At 35.6% G+C, this 25,140-nt stretch overlaps 2 protein-coding genes across 3 annotated transcripts; one reads left to right on the plus strand and one right to left on the minus strand.

The window, feature by feature from the left end:
• The first annotated feature begins 66 nt into the window (after window positions 1-66).
• zgc:152863 (uncharacterized protein LOC562658 homolog) lies at window positions 67-6,457 on the plus strand. Of its 2 annotated transcripts, none has more exons than XM_048160907.1 (5): window positions 67-264; window positions 1,898-2,007; window positions 2,743-2,940; window positions 3,543-3,684; window positions 5,331-6,457. In XM_048160907.1, the coding sequence occupies exons 2-5, from the start codon at window positions 1,914-1,916 to the stop codon at window positions 5,656-5,658; spliced, it is 762 nt and encodes a 253-aa protein (XP_048016864.1). In that variant the 5' UTR covers window positions 67-264; window positions 1,898-1,913; the 3' UTR covers window positions 5,659-6,457. The 2 variants fall into 2 exon arrangements, with proteins under 2 accessions (XP_048016864.1, XP_048016863.1); XM_048160906.1 differs by having other exon boundaries at window positions 68-264; window positions 1,901-2,007.
• A 1,650-nt stretch (window positions 6,458-8,107) lies between these two features.
• Window positions 8,108-23,557, minus strand: hif1al (hypoxia inducible factor 1 subunit alpha, like). The gene is made up of 15 exons (XM_048160905.1): window positions 23,402-23,557; window positions 17,567-17,757; window positions 16,492-16,643; window positions 15,683-15,767; window positions 15,492-15,604; window positions 13,887-14,074; window positions 12,902-13,008; window positions 12,509-12,656; window positions 11,150-11,400; window positions 10,890-11,026; window positions 10,715-10,810; window positions 10,489-10,619; window positions 9,814-9,925; window positions 9,575-9,692; window positions 8,108-9,486 (listed from the first exon to the last, which is right to left on the minus strand). The coding sequence occupies exons 1-15, from the start codon at window positions 23,422-23,424 to the stop codon at window positions 9,407-9,409; spliced, it is 1,932 nt and encodes a 643-aa protein (XP_048016862.1). The 5' UTR covers window positions 23,425-23,557; the 3' UTR covers window positions 8,108-9,406.
• Between the last annotated feature and the right edge of the window lie 1,583 nt (window positions 23,558-25,140).

Below are 25,140 nucleotides of genomic sequence, written 5' to 3' on the forward strand. Positions count from 1 at the left end.
CTCGTCGCTGTTGGGCGGGGCTGTCGGCGACCAATCAGAGCTCGAGCTGCGTATGATAACTCAGCTGTGCGGTGAGTCATCTGACAGCTGCTCGGGAATAGATGCACTTGTTGAATCAGGTCCTGAATTCAGCCGGGGGCCACAGGTTGTGCGTTAAGTCATCTGAAATCTCTGACGGACCCCTTGTAAATGAAAACACACTAAAGAACCGACTGGACTAGATCGATTTTATAACCTCACATCACCGCGAAGCTGCATTGCCAGGTGAGTTTCGTTTTGGGTCAGATTTGAACATACAAAATGATGCTACAATAGAGCTTTTGTGCACCTGTCGTCCTTTTCACAAACCCACAGTAAGCGTGTGAATGGTGCTATTGAATCACATATGGGTTTTGTACAGTGTTGTAGTGCACAGCAATGATGAACAGCACCAGCATTGTAGATTAATGGCTTGATTAGCAGAGCAGAAGAATCAAAGATCAGTTCTCTTTTATTGTGTGTGTCTGTGATGTTTCCCATCATTTCCCTAACTAGCTTTTTTTAATTGCCAGTTAACAGAAAAATGCATATTAATAACCTAATAGCAGAGCACTTTAACTCTTAAATTCTTTGCTATACACATCATTTTATTGTCACAACATCATAATGGTTTAGTGAAAATCATGTGTAGAGATGAACTGATATTTTATATAGGTTTGTGTTCTATAAGCAAAATTAGTTGTTATTATGGTTTTATTTCAGATTTAATTATATTAATACTAATAACATTCATGCTATTAATTTTCTGCACATCTAAATTAATTTCAATATAATTTTTTTTAGTTGCTTTGCATTTATTCCATTTATTGGTAGATCTGATACTAAAGATCTGATTAGTGGTTAAGCGGATTATTGGTCTGTTACTAGTGTGTACAGTAGAACATAATGCAAATACACAATATTTCCCCATGCATAGTATACATATTAATAACATGCATAATGCGCAGTATAACTTGTAATTGCAGTATGCAGCTCACATAATCCTTCTGCAAAATGCACTTACTGGTAAAGGATTCACATTTAAGTTCTACAGTTTAATAATGAATTTAGTAAAGGAGGTGGCAGCAAGCCGCCCACGTTGTGGTATGTTTTGTGCCAAGCTTATCTGTGAAAATGTCAAGCTGCCAAGGAGGGACAATCCCACATGTTGCACAGATGACTACACCATTGCAGAAATCAAAGCAAGCATTCTGTCTTTATGGTTCTTGACATGTTTGCATGCATCTTGCCCCAGTTTGTGGCAAAGCCACCAGTCATTTTTAGACCACTACTGAGTGACGCCCTGACATTTAGCCCCACCTTTGGCATGGGAAGTTGCACTCTGGGTCGTGCAGGTTGTGTTATTCTCGGGTCACATGCTGGGTGTGACGTGTACCAGCTGTTTCACGGCCAGCTGTAGATGCATCCCTCCTCCCATCTCTGTGCAACCTCACCAACATGTGGTTAATGGTTTAAAACACAATTGTTTAGTCACAACAATGAATGCACTTATAAGGATAGTTCACCAAAAAATGAACTCACCCTCAAGTTGTTCCGAACCTGTTTCTTTGTTCTGTTGAACAGGGGGGGGGGGGGGGGCGAGATCTGTTTGGTTACTGACATTGTTCCAGATATCTTCCTTTGTGTTCACCAGAAGAAATTCATACAGGTATGAAACTACTTGAGGGAGAGTAAATGATGACAGAATTTTCATTTTTGAGTGAACTGTCCCTTTAATGCATTTCCGAATGATGCTCAAATCGAACCTGTCAACGCAGTGAATGCAAGACTCAAACCCACGGATCTGTTCAGTAATAGAAACTGCTGATAAGTGAATGGCTGGAGGTTACTGAGTCTTTTTGTTTGTCTGTTGTGTCAGCAGGTCAGGTGTTTTGATGTCTGCACAGCGATTGTCTCTCTGGCCATGTCTGCGTACTGCCCTGAGCTGCGGGGTTCTCATGCTGGCTGCTCTGCCAGACTTAACCACAGGTTTGAAGATTTCCTTTCAGCATGCCACATCTTCCTCTTCCAGATAGCAGCCACTAACTTCCTGTGAAAGCCGCTTGTAAAGATAGGCAAATTATAATTTTAGCAATAATCGCTTATGAAACTTTGTATACATTTTTTATTCAAAAGTTTGGGGGGGCAGTAATATTTAATAGTTTAATTCAGCAAGGATGCATTTTAGTTGATCAAAATTGACAGTAAACTTGAAAATATGAAAATAACATTTTTTGATAATAAAAACATGTGAAAAATGCACCAAATCGGCATATTAGAATGATTTCTGAAGGATCATGTGACTTTTAAAACTGGAGTAATGATGCTGAAAATTCAGCTTTGCCATCACAGGAATAAGTGACATTTTTAAATATTTTAAAACAGAAGATTGTCAGGGTTGTACTGCTGTCCTGATCATAATGATAAAAAAGATTCAAAATTCTTGAAAAGAAAACATTTTATTAATTATTATATTTTAGCTATGAATATAAATATTATTAGTTTGGTATTGTTACTTATCAACATTTGAAAAATGTTCTCCACTAGAATCATGTTGTGCAACCAACATGCAGAAAAAAATCTAAAATGGCAAATTGTATCATAGATACATCAAATGGTGTAAATGTTTCATATAAAACCAACATGCATATAGGGACTACATGAAATGGCTGAAATTTATCTTAGTGTCTTATGTAGCTTTTTTTTTTTTATTATTATTTTAAGGCAAGAATTGCTCCCACCCAATCATCCCTGAGCATGGAGGTTTCCGCTGTGAACCCTCTCCCTGTCGTGGCTTTCCCCAAAAGAGCATCATTCGCTTCTTCTGCGAGCCCGGCTACACTCTTCCCAAACGCCACCATTGGTCAAAGTGTCAACATGGGGAATGGCATCCAAAAATGCCCACCTGTATACCCCGACTAGGTAAGAGAAAAAGAAAAAAATGGAGTTGCATTTGCTTGTGCCGGAATACCAGCCATTGCAGTCCAACCATTTACTGTCTTTGGAAGTAAGAGACTTATGCAAAAGACTGGATGCAGCGTGTGCTGACATATCAGACTCTTTCCTCTTGCATCAGTTATCCAATAGTTCTGCATTCTGAATGAAGCAAATGTGTTGAGGAAGGAATTACATAAGCACAACCATTAATAAATGACCTAAATAGGGACCTGGTAGGGAAGTAAAGTCCTATACCAAGCAGGGGAGAAACCATGATACTTCATTCACCGCACTCACTTCCTTGTCTGAGCCGAAACATATCACGAGAGGAAACCAACAGCTTGAGCAGGAAGTTAGCAAAGTCACCAAACTAACCAGTATTACTTTTTCTGTGATGCACGTAAAGCCTTCGGAAAATGTTTGCATCATAGAATCCGAATCAAAGGATGTAAACATGTCACTCAACCACTTATTCCAAAAAACATGCTTGGCATCCGGCCTTAAATTGCATGTCAGTACTTTTTCAGGCTATTTGACGGAAGTCTTTAAATGGTTTGTGTGTGTTTTTGATTTTTTTTTTTTTACAGATGGTCAAGCTGAACAACAAGAAAAAATAGTCAATTCTATCCCAAGCGTGGCTACGACTGCTATTGGAGTGTCCATCTTCCTTCTCACAACAACAGCCTGTTTGGTCATCAAATCCCGTCTACTCTCCTGCCGAACGCAACGGTATGCCATTTCACTAGCTAAAAAAAAAGGTTGCAAAAGCAATGAATTGCACACAACAGTTAAAATGTTTGGGGTCAGCAAGAATTTAAAAAAAATTACTATTCAGCAGGGATGCATTAAAATATGGAAGCTTGTTCCCACCACTAAATAAAAAAATAAAAAAGGTAATTGCGACTTATCTCAGACTTTTTTCTCAGAATTGCAAGTTACGCAATTGTGAATTACAAAGTAAGAATTGCATGTTATGAAGTCAGAATTGCGAGATATAGTCACAATTCTAACTTTTTTTTTCTCAGAATTGTGACTTTATATCTCGCAATTCTGACTTTATAGCTCACAATTCTAACTTTTTTTTTCTCAGAATTGTGACTTTATATCTCGCAATTCTGACTTTGCATCTCGCAATTCTGACTTTACAACTCGCAATTCTGACTTTATATCACATAATCCTGACTTTATAACTCACAATTCTGACTTTATAACTCGCAATTCTGACTTTACAACTTGCAATTCTGACTTTGCATCTCGCAATTCTGACTTTATAACTCGCAATTCTGACTTTATATCTCTCAATTCTGACTTTATATCACATAATCCTGACTTTATAACTCACAATTCTGACTTTATAACTTGCAATTCTGACTTTATAACTCGCAATTCTGACTTTATCTCTCTCAATTCTGACTTTATATCACATAATCCTGACTTTATAACTCACAATTCTGACTTTATAACTCGCAATTCTGACTTTATAACTCGCAATTCTGACTTTATATCACATAATCCTGACTTTATATCTCACAATTCTGACTTTATAACTCACAATTCTGACTTTATATCACATAATCCTGACTTTATAACTCGTAATTCTGACTTTATAACTCGCAATTCTGACTTTATATCACATAATCCTGACTTTATAACTCACAATTCTGACTATATATCTCGCAATTCTGACTTTATATCACATAATCCTGACTTTATATCTCGCAATTCTGACTTTGTCACATAATCCTGACTTTATAACTCACAATTCTGACTTTATATCACACAATTCTGACTTTACATCTCGCAATTCTGACTTTATAACTCGTAATTCTGACTTTACATCTCGCAATTCTGACTTTACAACTTGCAATTCTGACTTTTTTTCTCAGAATTGTGAGATATAAAGTCAGAATTGCAAGTTGTAAAGTCAGAATTGCGAGAAAGTCGCAATTACATTTATTTTTTATTTCATGGCGGAAACAAGCTTCCATATTAAAATGATCAAAAGTGACAGAAATCTTTTGTAACATTCTAAATTATAAAGGCTATTCTTTTTGACCTTTCTATTCATCACAGAATCTTTAAATGTGTCATGGTTTCCAAAAAAATATTAAGCAGCACAACTGTTTTCAACATTGATAATAATAATGTTTCTTGAGCATCAAATCATCATATTAGAATGATTTCTAAAGGATCATGTGACACTGAAGACTGGAGTAATGATGCTGGAAATTCAGCTTTGACATCACAGGAATAAATAACATTTTAAAATCTATCCAAATAGAAAACAAAATGGTAGTGTAACCACCAGCTTACTTCCATGTTGCAAAATAAGGTGGATATCAGCATCACATTAACTGTTGCGTCTTTCTCATCAGGCGTTCCTCAGACCAGTTGGACCTTGTGGTAGATGGTTTACCTGTATCTCTTCCCACATATGAGGAGGCAATCTACGGCAGTTGGGGCCAGCGACTCCCGCCGTTCCGTGGACCCACTCAGCTCCTACTGGCCCAGGACGCATCAGAACACAGTCCACTGACTTCGCTCATACGGTCCGATTTGAGTCGTGGCACAGACACAGCCAATCAGAGCACAGAGACTCCGCCGCCACCTTATGAAGAGGTCCAATCACGATCCAGAGACACTGGGAATGACAGTGACGAACGGGCTTTGCAAAGTGCACTTTCTGATGATAAAAACAACTAATTACTGGACTATAAATGAACTCACCTTTAGCCTTTTGATTGTTCATTCCTTGCACAGTCCTTGTGACTTTTCTTTCAAACTTTGATTGTGGATTCATCCTTTTGTGGCTTAAAACACCAGTAAAAAACTGGTGCAAATGTTTCGCAACGACCTTATTGGTCAGATATATTTGGTTTTCTTTGGTGACCTGCTGCAGTATTCATTTGTCAATGTTTTCACTGACCAAGCTGGAGATGTGGCTGTCGTCTCCCCTCCGTGAGGGGAAACAAGGTGTTCAAGGAGACTTTTATGATTGATGAATGACTTTTATTTAATAATGTAGGTATTGCAGCTATATCTGTGAGGATGAGATGCTGTGTAGTTAAATTTTAGGGGTGATGACTTAAGATTAGCACGGAAAGAATATGATTCCTTTGACTGATACCTGACCTTTAACCTCATTCTGTGTTTTTTCAGAGCATTTAGATTGCTTGAATGTCATAGCCAGACTGAGATTGTGCCTGTTGACTGATGAATTGTAGTATATATGATTTTATTCTGAATCCTTCCACCTGTATAGATCTATCTGTTGTTAAATATTGCGTTAATATATAGAACAGGGGAATTGACTTGAAGTATGCTTGCTGAATGGACATTGAATGTGTTTTTGTGTTTATATTTTTCATTTATCATTTTATGATATGTAACATTTACATCTTGTATATAGTTCTGCACAAATAGACTATGTAAAATTAATAATTATACATTTTTAAAACTTTATGAATGGAATGTTTGCTATTAAAAATGATTTTAAATCTTTCTTGGGTTTTTGAATGGTGTTTTAACACATATACTTTGAGGTTATCATAGGTTGATCCCATAAAACCAACATTTTCAGTGGTTTATGTGGTGTGGTTAATAACACTGCGGGGTTAACAGCTCTAATACAGTATTAAGCTTGTTAAAAGTTGTTATCAAGATCGTTTGTTCAGACAGATCAATGTTGGCTAAACCATGACACATAAGAAGATCACAAGGAACTTGTGTTATAGAAGCAGAAAAGGAAAGCAAGACACCTACACACTTACATTTGACCTATATAAAGCCTCTGAGATATGCTTGCTTTGGGCCTTTATTTATAGTCCGTAGATCGTGTAATGATAAACAGGTTTCTCGACTCTGCAAAGATAGGAAGTAGCTATTCAAATAAATTAAATATAGTAAAACAATCAACAAAACTTTCATTCGTTTCGTTCAATCTGGGGCAAACTGAGGTGAAACTTACCATTGCCCAGTTGTTTACAGAATATTCTTGCAAAAGAGGTCATGTTGCAAATTATTTATCGACATAAGTACACTCTCACCTTGTAGACTTGGCAGTAAGCCCTGTCTCCATCTTGAGGTCGAACGCAGTACTGCACACACGTGCTGGGAAAACACGGGTGTTTTGTGTTGTTTAATATTAAACACCGAGTGTTTTTGTGTTTAATATTAATCTCTTTTAGAGATAGTTGGAACATAGTGTCTGCTCGTTGCCACATAAGTAAAATAATACAACAATCTTTTATGCATTAAAGGTGCAATATGTAATGTTTTTGCAGTAAAATATCCAAAACCCACTAGGCCAGTGTTATATATTTTGTTCACTTGAGTACTTACAATATCCTAAATGTTTCCAACTACTTGTAAATCGTGAGAAAATTGCAATTTTAACCAAGGCTGCGGGTCCGGGACGTGTGAGGAGTCGCCTGTCAATTGCGTCATACCCGCGTTACCCTCGGTTTCCGGTTTTATTTTGTAGAAACCATGGAAACGCCAAAGACGTTTTAAAATATTACACGTTTTAATAGACAAGGGAACATCTGTTTCTTTAATATATTTATAGACAGAAAACTAATTGTTGTTATATAGCTCAACACGTTTAGTCTTTTTTCGATTTATCATGCTTTACCATGCCTCAGAGAAAAAACACTATTTTGTCAAGTAGCTAACATAGCATAATCAGATGCAGCTTTATTTTTAGTAACAGCAATACAGAATTTTCTCCATAATACAATACGTTTTAAAATTAATTGCAAACTGTAATTTTGACCTTCAACCGTCTGGAGGCCATTGAAGTCCACTATAAGGAGAATAATCCTGGAATGTTTTCTTTTCAGCTGAAGAAAGAAGGACATGGACATCTTGGATGACATGGGGGGTGAGTAAATTATCAGGAAAATTTTATTTGAAAGTGAACTAATCCTTTAACATGTAAGGAGACCCACGGTGCATGTAGATAGAAATGGCTCATTCTAAGGTAATAAAAACATAACGGTTCATTATGTAAGGTCTTTATACACCACTGAAAACATAGTTATGTATATTAATATTGCATTTCTGTCAATAGGTCCTCTTAAAATTTACACATTGCACCTTTAAATAATCAAGATGAATATTTTGGTGTCCGTTTACAATAGTACACAACATGTTTTGAAAGCATTTAAAAGGTTTTATTTCTTTATCAGATAATACAAGGTATTCATACATTGGAAATAAATGATGCAAAAATACACAAAGTAACATACACAAAAAGTTTAAGTTTTCAGAAGAACTGTTATCCATATGAGAAGGCATGTGTCTTATTGGACACCATTTGAATAAGGCCCCTTAAGTGGTGTCTGTCCTAGCTACAGAAATCAGGGGAATATAACTTCACAGCCAACTGAAAAAAGCACCACAACTAATCATGTATGCCACTATTTAACAAAAAGTATCTGCTGCATAAAAGAGGATCAACAAACAACAAGATCGCTTTGCTGTCAATGCTTTCAAGCAATTTACTAGTACATTTGTCGTTTTAGCATCTCATATTATGATTCAAAAAGACATCAGTCAATATGACAGCAGTATCAACACCATAGCCTTTTTTTTTTTTTTTAAACAGATCATTTGACATTGGAAGTGACACGAACAGAAAACATTAATATTTGTAGTTCAACACCAAAAGACACATAGTATAGATTCACTTACAAGTTGTAATTGCAAAAGTATATAAAATGCTTTATAAAAATCAGATGATCACTGATAGAGTATTTGTTGCGTTTGTCAGCTATGGCCTCAGTGAATAATCTAACTCAAAAGCATGATCACCTCGACTTAAAATCAGCCTAACCCATGATTCTAGCACTAAACAGAACCACTGTAAGAAATCACCCCGAGAAGCTTCTTTCAGAAAAACTTACAGTCAAATGAGGTTATGCTTGAAGTAATGGGATTTATAGGTTTAGATTAAGGCTACAAGTGGTAGAACAACATTTTAACACTATTTCTAACATATCCTGACCAGTTTAGCTTCGATTTCGACCCCCTTTTAGCCGCATTTGTGCTTTGGAAGAAACTGGACTGAACGTCAGGGGCAACTGGAGCACCATTATTTTTTAGAAATGCTGCTATCTACTGACGAATCTAAATTCAGAGTCTCTGCTGAGAATGGGCATGAGTTCATAACCAATGACTATATTATACTAATTCTATTAACTAAAGTCTATTTTAACTACTCTTCATTATAGTATTGGGGCAAAAAAATGTGTGTATCATAAAAAAAATTAAAAAAAACAAATGTAAAAAAATGTTTAGGCCAATTATCCTCCTGTGTTTTGTGCGTAAAACATCACTCTTTGAAATACATGTTAAGCTGATACATGTTGAGCGAAAAGAGGGTTATTCGTAACCCTCCGTGTTTAGCGGTCATTGTTTTTGCTGAGAACTCATCCACATTCTTTATTCTTCAAGTAAGGGACGACATGGTTTCAGCAACAGGTCGCATTAAGTCAGGTGGGCGTGATAGGAAGGTGTCCTTCATGAGAGCTGTTAACGAGAAAATAAAGCGAATGAGTTAGCTTTTACAAATTAACTTTATCTTCAACGGGACTTTTTAAAAAAAGTGGTCGCATACCTGCTGTATCACATAACGCCTGCGCTCCGCCCAGTAACGGGTCCCTGTCGGTCAAAAGCTGACATCGCTTTTGAGGTGGTGGTTCAAATTCTTCTGAAGCATCGTCGGACAAGCCATTCTGCCAGCAAAAACAAAACAAAAAAAAAAAATCACAATCTGAAACATTTTCTATACCAAGTGTTTTGTATGAATAAAGTTTAAAAGGTGAAGGCTCAAAAATAACATTTGTCCTTCCTTACCAGTAATGTGTGGCTGAGCAGAAGCTGTTCCTCTATGGAGCTGCTCATCTGTTTCCTCTCCCATTTGGCAGCCAAAACAGGAATGTCATCTTCCTCCTCATCTTCTAAACATCTATTTTGGAGAACGACATAGAACGGGACAATAAATATCCACTATTATACACTACTCTTCAAAAGTTTTGCTTTTTAAGAAATGAATACTTTTATGCAGAAAAGACGCATTAAATTGATCAAAAGTAACAGTAAATAATTTATAATGTTACAAAAGCTTTCTATTTATCAAAGAATCCTAGAAAAAAAAAGCATAAACATCTTAAATGTTTCTTGAGCAGCAAATCAGCATACTGGAATGATTTCTGAAGGATCATGTGACACTGAAGACTGGAGTAATAAATTACTTTCTAAAATGTATTTAAATAGAAAAAAGGTATTGCAAAGTGTAATAATATTTCACAATATTACTGTTTTTACTGTATTTTGATCAAATATACGCAACATTTGTGAGCATAAGAGGAAAAAAAAAAATTCAAAAACATAAAAAAAAAAAACATCAGACCATAGCTTCTGAACGATAGTGCATGTTATCATAATTGAAACATTCAGATTGCATCTTCAAGACGATTAAGTTATGTTGAAATCATCATCAACATCTGAAAGCTCCTTTATCATCCTTACCGTTTCCTTGAAGAGTTGGTTAACATTTCTGAAGATGCAGCCATTTCACTCTGGGGCAGGAAGGTCAACTGGAAGTCATCATCCATGGAGATATATGGAGCTAGCATGTCCAAATCAATCTCATCCATAGCCTGTCAGAGAATGAACGTATTAAACACCCATGACTTCTCTCTCAAATGTGTCTAAAACATCTCAGAAGGCATCTAAAAATCATTTTGAGAACTACCTCTGATTGTCCTTTCAGAGTTACACTCTCTTCAGGTTTGAGGGCGAAGAACTTCTCTACCCCTTCCATCTCCATGGGCAGCTCTTCAGCAGGGCTCTAAAACAGACCCTTAAATGTCAGATCAACCGTTTAAACCAACAAAGATACCCAGACAAACATAAAATCTCGTATTTACCGCAGCAGGTGGAGATTTGGTGGGTCTGTCGAATATTGGAGAAAGGAGCTGGCGGAGTTCAGGCGTACAGAGGTCCTGAGGGCATTCTGGGACACTGTTGGGACTAGACGGACGACAGAAGGACAACTCCACACCCTCTGTGAATAATACAAAGCAATATTAGGATCATATTAGATTTTCTAAGAATCTACAACCAAACTGATTTTAGAGGACCAAATCACAAACATTCCTGTTCTGTAGGAAAGCATGATTGCGAGCACCTGTTAGGGAAATGATAGCATCTCCAGAGTGAGGTGCCAGCTGCATTAACTCCTCTGGGTTCTCCTTCATCTGGAGGAAGAGCTTCGCAGTGCTGCTCTCATCCATGTCCGAGTCCTCTTCTTCTTCTTCTTCCTCCTCCTCCTCCTCCTCCTCCTCCACCTTCTCCAGCACACTCAGCTTTTCTGCTTTGGGTTTTGGTTTCTGACAGGTCTGTTCCAACGAGAACACAACATCTGCCTCTTCCACGCCACTGCCAGAAAGAGAGAAACAAGAATTACTCCTTCATTCACACCAGGGTTATTATCGTTAACTAAAACTATTCAAATATTTTTGTAGCTTGAAAAAAAAAAAAAAAAAATTAACTGAAATAAAATGAAATATAATAATAATTATAATATAACACTGTTAATTGTCACTTTATGTTTATTTATTGCCTTTTTACAGATCAATATAAATCAGGTATCATTCGAAAGCTTAAGCACTCAAAATTCATCTTGTGAAAACTTGTAAAAACTTGTTTAGACATATGGCTTTGCTTTTCTAGCAATTTTAGGGTAAAAATGGAAAAGTTTTAATTTTGCATTTTTCTTGCACAGACGACAGTGTTGTCAAAATGATCCCCATTCACACATCCGTGAAAACGATTGAAAACGCTGTATTATTATTGCCAGGCCAGTAGTTGGCGATGTCACTTTGTTAAAAAAAAAAAAAAAAAAAAACTATGCGCCTATAGACAGACCATGTAATGCGCATGACGACAATTTTTTTTTTTTTAACAAATTGGCATTTTTGTAGTTCACACGAAGACAATAATGGTATCGTTTTCAAAAACTTGCACTTTGAAACCCATTTTTAAAAGTTTGGCATTTTAGGGGCCTAAAAACGCATTGTTGTGTAAATGAACGGCCAAAACTCGTTAAAATATGCATATAAAATATATTTTTTGTATAAAATAAATGTTTAGCTCAGTACATTTGCTTTACAGTAAATTACAGTACAGTAAAGCAAGTGAAAGTAAATGCTTTCACTTGTCTTTCTTGAAATACAGACCTAAGGTTGGTTGCTTTTTAATGAACCATTTAAGTTCAGATCAATGCTCAAAAAGTGTGTTCACAGGTGAAACAGCATTTCTAATTATTTATTTTAAGTTGAAAAACTAACATTACAAAATTACTAAAACTAAAAATGGAATGAGAACAGAAATTATAATAATAACAACAACAAATAATTCAAAACATTAATAGTATATTAATGATATCAAAATAAAACTAACTCACACTGGCCAAACAATGATAGACCTTGATCTAGCAAAAAAAGGGGACAAAAAACAAATGTTACACAGAGTCAGACTGAGCTACCTGAGGATAAAGTTGAGGCAGACCACAGCCTCGGGTTGAGAAGTCCTGCTGTTGTAGAGGACAGTGGCTTGAGTCTCAGTCCAGATAAATCCTCCATTCTTAGCCAGGAAGCGGTAATGGCTGGTGCACACCTGGCCCTTGGAGAACACTACAAGTACAAAAGGAAAGAGATGAGGAGGAGTTTAGCAGTTTGGCATTGGTCATTTTTTCCTTCTATAAAAGAAAGCATCAAAACAAAACATTGCTGAAAATTCTGTGACAATATCCTCAATAACAAATTAAATTCACTGGTTGTGGTTATAGTTGAGACTGAATGTATTGTAAAAAAATAAAAAAAATAAAAAAAGACCAAGATATCAGAAAAGAATGAAGAAGAAAAAAAATTAAACTTACAGATGTGTAAACTCCTGGTCACATGATCAAAATCAAGGGCGTGATAAAACTCATAGGCAGACCGGCCAATCAGATCATCAGGTTGGTATCCAACAAGCTCAGTGACTCTGTGAACACAGAGAGCAGTCCATCAATAAGTCTCCAAACTTATATTAAAATACTTTTTTTTTTCCAAAAAACAATAAAACGAAAAACATCCATAGTATGAATAACTAATCAGTAATTACACATTTAAACTTCATGAACCATTTGACAGACGCAGTTCAGTAAATGAGTCAGACTTTGGTTCATAAAGTTTTCTTCTGACTGATTCAGTGAGTGTTTGTCACTCTGAATAGGCAACTTGTATGAGTCTTTTATGAGAGAAGAGTCATTTGTTTGTGAATCCAACTACACTGGTCTTGCATATATGTTTGTCTTTATGTTTGTTTTTGCATGAAGCTTGAGGGGACAATTCTTGCCATTATTTTGGATCTTTTTCATCTCATAACATTCAATTAAAACTGCAATTTCACATTCAGTGTTGTGGTGTGTGATCCCAACAGTGAGACTATAAATATACTGTGCTCTAAGTGCAAGCTGAGAGAAAAACACAGGAAACTCAAGTCACACACTTTCTGACACCATGAATGAAATCCGTCTTCAGCTGTCACACGTACACATTTCAAAAACAGACAGTGAGAATAAAACGTCTGCGGCTACAAGATAATTAGGTTTGCAGATAAACTGAGTAATGTGAGATTCACTCACTGTATGTGAGTAATATTAAACCGTGAGTAGGAAGATGAATTTGGAAACCTTACAGCGCTGTTTTAAAGAGATGAACTGAGCACACTCCTACACACAGAAACTCAGCTGACCCTCTGGAGTCATCAGACACTACGCTGCCATGAGCCATTTTAACTTTTACGACCTTTGAGTGCGTGTTGCATACATTCAAGAGGATATGCACAAGCATGCATTTCTGCATTTCTACACATCTTACCGTCCGTCGCATTGTGTGAAAGTCAGGTCCATGCTATGGCGTGTGAGGAAAGTGCTGCTGTCAAGTGGGAATTCAACGCTGGAGGGGTGAGGAATGGGCTCACACAGCAATGTCAGGAAGCTGCCAGCAGGGAGCGAGCTCTCGTCATCACCGCTGAATGTCTGCATGTGTCCTGTGCAATGAAGGACCTGTGAGAAGAAATTGAAAAATGCTATTTAAAAAGAACATATAAAATAACAAAATTATAAAGTTAGTCCAATCTGCACTTTGGACACTGCAGTTCAACAGTTTGGTGCTTTTTTTTTCCTCCTCAATTGAGCAAGGATGTATCAAATTAATCAAATGTGACAGTAAAGGCATTTAAAAAGTTAAAAAGACCTGGCATGAACATTCCTCCACACCAAAGATACGTTTACACAACAACGTGTATGTCCAAAATGCATAAAAGGTTTTATGCTGAAAACGGTGTCATGTAAACGGCCCCTAAAGTCTGTCATGCTGCCATTATCCTGTGAGGTTCAGAGGAGTTCATTCGAACAGGCTGGGATGGGTTGCACTGCACTTCCAGTCCCTCCTACGCTGATATTGGGTGTTGACATTTTACCAGAACACATAATAACAAATTCCTAACCATCTAAACAGCACAAGGGATAGGCGTGACTTGTGCCTTGGCTGAAGGACACAGTGTTCCTGCATTCATTTACAGGACGAGACCGTGTGCACTGCTTTTCAAGTCATCAAAGTTTGAGGGTCAGTTTTGAAAGAAATTAATGGTTTAATTCAGCAAGGATGCATTAAATTGTTCAAAAGGTGACAGTAAAGACATAATGTTACAAAAGATTTCTATTTCAAATAAATGCTGTTCTTAAAAAATGCTGTTCTTTTTGCGCACCAAATGAGAATATTAGAATGATTTCCGAAGGATCATGTGACACTGAAGACTGGAGTAATGATGCTGAAAATCCAGCTTTGCATCACAGGAATAAATTACATTTTAATACATATTCAATTATATTTTACAATATTACTTTTCAAATAAATGCAGCCTTGGTGAGCAGATGAGATTGCTTTAAAAAAAAAAAATATCTTACAGAAGTGTATATATTTTGAGTTCAGATAGTTTACAATTTCACACAGACTGTTTGTTCATTTCTCAACAAAATACACATGACAAAGATGAAGACACATATTGTGCAACATTGCGTGCGAAGCAAGTGGTCAAGCTGGACCAGTGCCTTCTGTCTTGGCATTAAATGTAGTTGGACCTCTGCCTTCTGCGTATTTGTGTCCTGTTTTATGCACTCATGGGACCTGACCCCATAGCTCAACAAAGAGCCAAGCTGATGTGAAGCAGTAATACTGATACAGTTCTGCATACCCTTCAGAGCAATCTACACCCGCTAAAAATGAGCTAACAGGTGCTGTGTGTGAAAATAGCAAAAGGAAGTCCAACACCAGTAATGATTAAACCATGTCATGCCATCACATTTTTAATAAAAACAAAACTGGTGAGCAGTGCATGTGGACACACGGTAGAGTTGCAATTTTGTGAGTTTGAATGTAGTTTGGGTCATTTACAGTCATTGAAAACATTAATTTATGTACCTTCCAGTTTGCAGACTTGATATTAACTGTTCTTCCTGTGTGGGTGAGTGTGCTCTTCATCCGAAGGAAAAAATTATGTTCTGCCAACTTCTCGGTCTTTTTCTTTGAAATACCTGAGGATGAAAAATTCTCCTGGTCAGTCTCAATTCAATTAACAGTAAATATCCTTTGGGCTAGAAATCTTTTATTACCTGGTCTTGTGGTGAGGATGTCTCGCAATTCTTCTTGGTCACAGGGATGAACAAACTCATACACACTCTGTCCAAGCAGCTCCAGCTGTAAAACAACACATCAAAATTTAAAATCTCCTCAAAACAATACCATAACACTAGAGACATGGTTTAAAAAAAAAAAGAATGAAAAGAGAAAACATTTACATTCATCCAAAATAATGTCATACATGTGACCAACTTTATTTTTTTTCATTTACTACATACTTAAAAATTTAGAATATGCATTTGACTGACTCCCAGATAAGAGTCACCTGAACATGTTTCAACTTAGATGAACTCTATAACTGTAAAAAAAGTGAATGTAGGTCATCTGTATGAGATTACATGTCCTTTCCAACAAGTCACCCACTATCATTCTTTAAATGCCTTCACATTAACATAAAATTATTTAGACAACTAAAAACACAAGCAAAAAATATATATAATTTCATTACATAATATCATATACATCTTTATTGTCGTATCTGTTAGATTTCAGTACTAATCAATCTCTTTTTTCATTGCATTACTTAATACATAAAAACACTAATTCCCTGCTGGCAGATTATAGCACAAAAACACACAAGACTGCATGTGCTCCCTCAGGAACGGATCTATTCTAAGGGGTCTTGTCACACACGTAACCTGAACATTGCCTCATACCACAAGGGAGGAATCCAAAGTGATACCATTCTTGAGCCACAGGTCACCATACTGCAGCCAACATGTCTAAAATGTTCCACATTGTGGAATTAACACCGTGGGGTTTTTATGCAGTATGCACTAACCTGTGTTATGCCAATGTATTTGCTGACACTCTCTGAGAGGAAAATCATGTCCCCTTCCTCGGTCATCACCAGAATAAAGCCAGCCAGTGCCTGCTGATAAAAGCCATCAGTGGGATTCTCCGTTTCCTCAGTCTTTGTTTTGGTTGGACCCACTGGATGTGACAAAAAAACAAATATTAGCACTAGAATATATTTGCCAAAGGAAAAGCATTTGGACATGTTCCTACATGAACTATATACACAAATGTTTTTTTCCCTAAAGAAATTAACACTTTTATTCTGCCAGGATGCATTAAATTGATCAACAGTGACAGTAAAGACATTTATAATGTTACAAAATATTTCTATTTCAAATAAATGCTGTTCTTTTAAAATAATCCTAAAAAAAACAACTGTTGATAATGTCTCTTGAGCACCAAATCATCATATTAGAACCATTTCTGAAGGATCATGTGACACTAAAGACTGGAGTAATGATGCTGAAAATTCAGCTTTGCCATCACAAGAAATAAAATACATTTTAAAATATATTCAAATATAAAAGTTATTTTAAATTGTAATAATATTTCACAATATTTCTGTTTTTTGATCAAATAAATGCATATATCCAAACACAGTACCAGTATTATTTATAATGCCCAAAAAAAAGGTTCAAAAAATTAAACACTGAAATTTATTACACTGAACTAGATTTATTATTTGATCAAGCTTGTCTTTATATTTTGAGTGTTTGGTTTCAAAATGCCTTAAGAATTTCAATGTTTTCATGCATCTGGCATCCATTAATTAACCTCAAACCAGGTTTATCCTTCTTGAACTTTAACCCAAATTCAACAAAATTCTATTTTTTCAGTTTGCCAACAGTCTTTGAACAACTTCTTTCTACCATCAACAACCCCCAGGCCCCAGCATGATTATATTTAGCTGCACTCATTACTGACATTTAACAGTTTTCCCCCCTGCTGTCCACAACCCTATTGAAACAGATCTGGGACTCATTTTTATGTTTTGATCAACCAACTGAGGACTACTGCAACACATCATACAATTCCTGCTTGATTTCAGCAGAACCCACCGGATTGGATCAAGCGGTTCATGCGCAGATAGCTGAGCGTCACCCTCATGATGGCAGCTTTGTCCAGGTGGGAGGTGATGCGTCGTGGAAGTGGTAGCGAGTGCGCCAGCTCGTAAAACACCTCAGTCTCCTGACTCCTCCTACAGCGTGCCGCGTCACGAGAACGCACCTTCCGCTGTTCCAAACTGGGCCTGAACAAGGAAAAACAAGAAAAAAAAACAAACTTAAATGACCAAATTAAGAATATCAAATCCTTGTAGAGAAGCCAAAATAACGTTTTTGTAATGACATATCTTAGTATAAAAGGTTTTTTTAAATTGTTGAAGATTTTTCTTTCCAGTTTTTCTTCATCCAAAAATTAGAACACCAAAAACACTACATTCTCTCCATATCTTACATCTTCATTCTCTATTCCTCAAAGTTTTCCAAGCTGTAATTGGTGTGTTCTAGCGCTCTGTATCCAGGTCTTGCCAAAAGAGAGTCCCAGATAAACTTTAAAATGAAGGGAAGGGAAAGCCCTCACTCTGTGCCTTTCACTCCAGTTCCCCTCCTCCACATGCCTCAAGTATGTAGAACTCCGGGTCGTTTATGACATTAAAGCGTGTCCCACAGCCCTCCCCCTGGCTTCCTATCCCTCCCAGCCCTCAGTCTGTGACCTCCTTTGTGCTCTGTAGAGAACAGAACTCTGCTGACCCCTGCCATTCCAAATTAATGGTTGCCAAACTCGCAACACAGGTTTTACGAACATAAAGAACATAGCACAACTATCTGAACTCACTGATTTGTTTTGTCAGGTTATTTGTGTAAAATGTTGTTATTTTTAATTTTTTTTCAGGATTCTTTGATGACTTTATCAATTTAATGCACCTTTGATGAATACGTTTTCTTTTTTTTCTCTTTTTCAAAACTGACCCCAAACAAACTTTGATAAAGACTTTTTATTTTCCTGTAGTCAAACATTTCCTTTAGATATAGAGTACTGGATTAGCCTTTCTGCTATCAGAACATAATTAGCAAGGAATTGATTTATTGCGTTATTGTATTTCATGGTGCAGTAAACAGGACAGAAACGCGCACAGCATGTCTGCCCAAGTTTCATTCGGCACGTAGTCTGTGGTCAGTCAAGTCAGGCTTAGTGTACTTTGGTAAAGAAAAACATTCCTCTCCCAAATCATACTCAAATGACATGTAATGTTCTAAAAAAAACATCAACACAGGAATAAGCCTGTATAAGGACTCACTCAGTCAGGAACTCAGGATAAACAAACAGTCATGTATCGCCATCCTGAATCAAAATGACTATTTGTAACCACATGACCAATATATAACATAAGGGCATAAACCATAAAGCTGCACAATTAATCACTGCAAAAAAAAAACCACACAGTATCATTATTTCTGTGTTATAATAATTCATATTATCACAGAAGTACTAGGATAAAAGTTTATGGTTCAGATATAAACACTGATGTCTACGGTAGTGATTACAATAGAGTAAATCACCTTTTGAAAGTAGCTTGATACAAATAAAGACTGTATAAAGGACATTGATCATTACATCAGTAGGTGGCGACAAGTGACTTTAAATGTGTTTGTCACTGAATCATTTATTCAAGAGATTGGTTCAAAAATGCAGATTCATCCAGTAATGAAACAAAAGAAATCTTTGTGAGTGAGTCATTGAATCATTCACTCAAACAATTAAAATCACACATATATATATATATATATATATATATATATATATATATATATATATATATATATATATATATATATATATATATATAGACTGTAGCAATTGACATTTTGTTAGAACCTCTAGTAAATTACATGCCATTTTGTTTAGTTGTTGTCTATTCAGAATCAATTGTGATCTCTATATTAAACAAAAAAAAATTGTGAATTCATCCAGAACCATGCAGCTCTACAACCATATTAAGACAGCGATCGAAGAACAGATTTGGTGATTTAGTAAGTCATTCATTAGTAGGTGTTATCATCTCACAGAAATATTACTCTTAACTTCAAACATAAAACATTAAAATGAAGTGTAAAGTCCTAAAGCATAATCAATGGAAACCTGCCAATGCATGCTAGCATGTGCTTTTATGCATCTACACAAATTAACAAGCTGTCAACATTTACAAGTCTTTATTTCACATATAAAACAACCAGCAAAAATTAGAACATGGTGTATAGGCTAACACTAAAAGTCAAATAAAACAATAAAACACCTTTTTGTTCTTTGAGTGATGAAAAAAAAAAGAATTACTATGATGATCTTTGTACAAAACATAAATCTTATCAAGATGGAACTCAGCAAGTTTTAGGACAGAACAAAAAGCTAAATCTGAGAAAAGCTGAAGCAAGACCCAGCATCCAATTTCAACCCCCAGGCGACCACATAAGATTACACAATAATCCGCTCTCAGCCGGTGGTCACTGTGGGAGAAACTCGTACAGAATGACCATTACAAACACCTTCCCCAACCCCTGCTAAAAATAACACACAGAAATAGCTCATCCATCACATTCATGACAACATTGGAAATTATTTGTTCTGTGGGACACAAAAACAAAAACAAAAAAACAGATTTTGGGCTTTGCATATTCTGGGAATGTATTAGTAGGATAAACTGGTTGTTCTGCACATTGCAATCCAATTAGTGAGTAATAAGATCAAGAGAGAATTATATTTCCTTAAAGGGATAGTTCACCCAAAAATAAATTCTTTTCTCAGCCTCAAGTTGTTCTAAATCGGTATAAATTGTTATTCTTCTGAACACAAAGGAAGATATTTGGAAGAATGTTTGTATCCAAGCAGATCTTTCAAACTTTGATAATTTAAAAGCAGTGCATGCAGTCTTGTTCCAAAGCTCTTGCAAATGAATGCAGGAACACTGTGTCCTTCAGCCACGTCACAACAGTCACGCCCATCCCTTGTGCCGTTTAGATGGTTAGGGATTTACACTGAGTGTTATTATGTGTTCTGGTAAAATGTCAACACCCAGTTTTAGCGTAGGAGGGACTGGAAGTGCAGTGCAACCCATCCCAGCCTGTTCAAATGAACTCCTCTAAACCTCACAGGACAATGGCAGCATGACAGATTTTAGTGGGGAGGAATGTTCATGTCAGATGTTATACTGATTGATATTAATCTGGCGGTACATCAGGATATGAAGCTGTATGACCTGTGATATTTACACTAGACAACATTCCCTATAACACAGGAGTGTCCAAAGTCCGGCTCGGAGATGAATTTCAAGAAGAAAAAAAAAAGTCACAACTGTGAGATGTAAACTCGCAATTGCAAGAAAAAAGTTAGAATTGTGAGATAAGAAATCGCAATTACCTTTTTTTTTAATGTTTTTTTTTTTTGGTGGCGAAAACCAGCTTCCATACGGACTCGTTCCAGCTGCTCTGCTGAGACGCATGCATTTCCCTGGACTGACTGAGCGAGCGAGAGAGAGTGTGCGAGAGGTTCAACGAAGTTCGTTTGCACGGTGATGGGCGGGGGAGACTATGGGAGCTATGACATGCAAGGCTGAACAATATCACTATCATGCATTCATATGAGAAAAGGTTTTGAGAGTTTGCCTTCTCATGTAGGTCATTTCAGGAACACAGTGTTCTCTTTGCAAAATTTGAGTGGTTATGCAGTACATTTGAAGCAGATTTACCTTACTGTAAAAACAAATCTAGATGAACATCTCTATGTACACTAACGTTCAAAAGATGAGGTCTGTAAGACCTTTTTAATGTTTTTGAAATAAGTCTCTCATGCTCACCAAGACTGCATTTATTTGATCAAAACATACAGTAAAACAGTAATACTGTGTAATATTATTACAATTTAAAATAACAGTTTTCTATTCAAATATAATGCACAATGTAATATTTCCTGTGATTTTACTCCAGTCTTCAGTGTCACATGATCCTTCAGAAATTATTCTAATATGCTGATTTGATGCTCAAGAAACATTTCTTATGATTATCAATGTTGAAAACAGTTGTACTGCTTAATATTTTTGTGGAAACCCTGATTTAAAAAAAAAAAAAAAAAAAAAAAAAAAAAGGATACTTTAATGAATAGGAACTTCAAAATAACAGAATTTATTTAAAATAAAAATCGCCATTACAACGCTCAACCTTGCCTTTAAAAGTAAAAAATTATTGCAAAGTAACAATATCAATGTTTCCATATGAGAAAAGGTCTTGAGAGTTTGTTTACTCATAGGTTGTTTCAGGAACACAGTGTTCTCTTTGCAAACTCTTGGTGGATATGCAATAAATTTGCAGCAGATTTACATTAACGTCAATCGTCAACCCTGTGGTTTAAGTCAGTTTGTCAGACTAGTGCTATGTTACTAACAAGTGCTATGTTATGTTTGTTTTCTATAGGATTGCTTCTTTGACTCTTTGGACTAGCTCCAGCTACTCTGCTGAGACACATGCAGTTCCCTGGCCTGACTGAGCGAGCGGTTCAGCAAAGTTTGTTTGCACGGTGATGGGAGGGGGAGACTAGGAGAGCTATGCCAAGAGTAAGGTTGAACACAGGCAGTATCAAAACAGCAGAGAACAAAATGTACTCAGGACTTTACTTCATTCTGAAAGTGTGTGCATCATTTCCTTCAGATATGTAGGTTGTTTACAGAAATACTTTTAGGAAGTCTTGCAGTGTGACGTGCAGTACTCTTTTTTAAAGAGCACTTCGATCATACTTTTATAAATATTGTGCATGTAGCTTCATGACCTACTTTATATTAAGTGTCTTTTTACTACTAACATTTAACTTGATACAATGTCTGAATGTAATTACATTGTAATAAACTTCTAAAAAACAATAACACTGTATAAAACAATAAATGTATTTTTGATGCAAGATTATAACACCTAAAATATGTTAAAAAAAATGTTTAGAGAATAAATAACAATGCTCTCATAATGAAAGATCAAAGTTATTTTTGCTAGTTATAATCAAATATATTAAGCTACAACAGCTTCTTTTGCATAAAAAAAGAGGAACAACAGAAGTTGTTTTGGCACAGACAAGCCTTCCATTTGAAGCCAATCTGATGAAAGGTGGATAAATATTTAATGGATTTTCAAGCATTATTTCACTATAGTGTGAATTCAAGCAATTTGGTCACTCTTTGAATGTCATATTAATGTCAAGAAGTGGCACAATTTACTTGAATTCACCCTTTATGTGTCCTTACGCCTTTAAAACTGCTCATTCAGCCTACTGAATGTATAAGTGTTGACCAGATTTCTTAATGAAACAACAACCATTATAAACAAACAGCTTCTGACATGGATTGTGCAAGATTGCAGTCCCCTAGAACAAAGGTGTAGCGCCATTACAGGACTTTATCACTCTGACTATGTAAAAGAAAAGCAGTTTATTGACCATGTGGTCCTGAAGACCACTCAGTCCTGTTTTTATTGTCTGAAGACATTACTGAAGCTCAGCTGGTACAAAACTATCACTTTAAGAGTTCAGAGCCTCTGGTTTATTATTCTAAATGGTATATTTACAATAAAACCGACAACCTATTGTCTTTACAAATGTATATAAAAAACAAACACTCCGGCCAAATAAAGCACAACCCCCCCTGAAAAGCTCATATCAATTTAGATATAAAGAAATGGCAACACGGTTCAATTTCTATGAACTAACACCAATACCAATAAACAACAATTATCGACTGCATGCGCATGAGGCCATACAAACATCCATCGACTGGAGGAAACCGTTTGCCCTTTTATCGCTTATTATTAAATCCACACGCCATACCTTCTCAAAACATTGTTAGAAGAAAAACACCTTACCTTTTAATCACTGAGTTCACCATCTCTCCAATGAAATCACTGCAAATCCGCGTTTTAAGTCCTGTATCTGCAATGCTTGAATGGGTTGCAGACGTCGTCTGCGGCTTGTTTATCTCTGTTCTGAAGAGGCTCGACTACTAGCTTTGAATAAGTGCTGGTGTCAAAATAAAAGTCATGAGCGACCATAACAAACAAAATCATCGTCGAATGGGTCTGATGTAAATCTTGGTAAAAGCAAGTAATATAGTGTGTTTTAAAACATTTTCACTGCAGATATATTTTTAAAAGCACATACAAACATACAAAAAATCTTTATTAATATCTATCTGTCTGTCTATCTATCTATCTATCTTACAGTTTATATACTACATATCTATAATATAGTATGTATAGAGGCGAAATGCAGAAACATATATATATATATATATATATATATATATACATACAGTACAGTCCAAAAGTTTGGAACCACTAAGATTTTTAATGTTTTTAAAAGAAGTTTCGTCTGCTCACCAAGGCTACATTTATTTAATTAAAAATACAGTAAAAAACAGTAATATTGTGAAATATTATTACAATTTAAAATAACTGTGTACTATTTAAATATATTTGACAAAGTAATTTATTCCTGTGATGCAAAGCTGAATTTTCAGCATCGTTACTGCAGTCTTCAGTGTCACATGATCCTTCAGAAATCATTCTAATATGCTGATCTGCTGCTCAAGAAACATTTATTGTGTACAGATGTACAAAATATTTGTGTACAATATTTTTTTTCAGGATTATTTGATGAATAGAAAGTTCAAAAGAACAGTGTTTATCTGAAATCTAATCTTTTGTAACATTATAAATGTCTTTACTGCCACTTTTGATTGATTTAATGCATCCTTGCTGAATAAAAGTATTCATTTCTTTAATTTCTTTTCAAAAAAATAAAAATAAAAATTCTTACTGACCCCAAACTTTTGAACGGTAGTGTATAATGCTACAGAAGCTTTGTATTTCAGATAAATGCTGTTCTTTTGAACTTTCTATTCATCAAGGAATCCTGAAAAAAAAGTACACAACTGTTTTCAACATTGAAAATAATCATAAATGTTTATTGAGCAGCAAATCAGCATATTAGAATGATTTCTGAAGGATCATGTGACACTGAAGACTGGAGTAATGATGCTGAAAATTCAGCTTTGCCATCACAGGAATAAATTACTTTGTCAAATATATTCAAATAGAAAACAGTTATTTTAAATTGTAATAATATTTCACAATATTACTGTTTTTACTGTATTTTTAATTAAATAAATGTAGCCTTGGTGAGCAGACGAAACTTCTTTTAAAAACATTAAAAATCTTAGTGGTTCCAAACTTTTGGACTGTACTGTACATTAAAAATAGCAATGTTTCCAAACTTTTGACTAGTATCCATATATATATATATATATATATATACTAGTCAAAAGTTTGGAAACATTGCTATTTTAATGTCTCTTATTTTAATTTTAATGTCTCTTATGTTCATTAAGGATGCATTTATTTCATAATAAATACAGAAAAAACAACAATATTGTGAAATATTATTACAATTTAAAATTATGGTTCTCTATTTTAATATACTTTAAAATATCATTTATTTCTGTGATGCAAAGCTGAATTTTCAGCATCATTACTCCAGTCTTCAGTGTCATAATGCTAATATGCTGATTTGATATTCAGTTATTATCAGTGTTGAAAACAGTTGT

Source organism: Megalobrama amblycephala, linkage group LG16 (assembly GCF_018812025.1).
Source record: "Megalobrama amblycephala isolate DHTTF-2021 linkage group LG16, ASM1881202v1, whole genome shotgun sequence".
Taxonomy (NCBI): Eukaryota; Metazoa; Chordata; class Actinopteri; order Cypriniformes; family Xenocyprididae; genus Megalobrama; species Megalobrama amblycephala.